This window comes from Penaeus monodon, chromosome 31 (assembly GCF_015228065.2).
Source record: "Penaeus monodon isolate SGIC_2016 chromosome 31, NSTDA_Pmon_1, whole genome shotgun sequence".
Classification (NCBI taxonomy): domain Eukaryota; kingdom Metazoa; phylum Arthropoda; class Malacostraca; order Decapoda; family Penaeidae; genus Penaeus; species Penaeus monodon.
Window position 1 is genome coordinate 33,076,645 of NC_051416.1, and position 245 is coordinate 33,076,889.

General features: G+C 43.7%; 1 protein-coding gene across 1 annotated transcript in view; it reads right to left on the reverse strand.

Annotated features, from left to right (window-relative positions):
• Positions 1-245, reverse strand: part of LOC119592862 (non-symbiotic hemoglobin 1-like) — a gene marked incomplete in the record, with an annotated part of 162,471 nt that overhangs the window by 161,854 nt on the left and 372 nt on the right. Inside the window, 1 exon segment of the mRNA XM_037941756.1 lies at positions 178-245. Within this exon segment, the coding sequence (XP_037797684.1) occupies positions 178-245 (68 nt within the window).

A 245-nucleotide genomic window follows, 5' to 3' on the forward strand; every position in this document is an offset into this window, starting at 1 on the left:
TAGATAAATAAGTAAATTGTATTGCATTCTGGTATAAATATGAAATGTTAAGGCACGCCCTTGCGAAGTGACCGAGGAGACGTTGATCCTGAAGTTGATCAAGACACAAGGAGCGAAGGCTTTGATGCTATAATCCCAGGGTCTACAATAAGCAACAAAGAAATGATTCACACTCACCCCATAAACAGAACGACGCCGACTTTGGCGACGCTCTCCTCGATGATTTTCCACGTCCGTTTCACCGT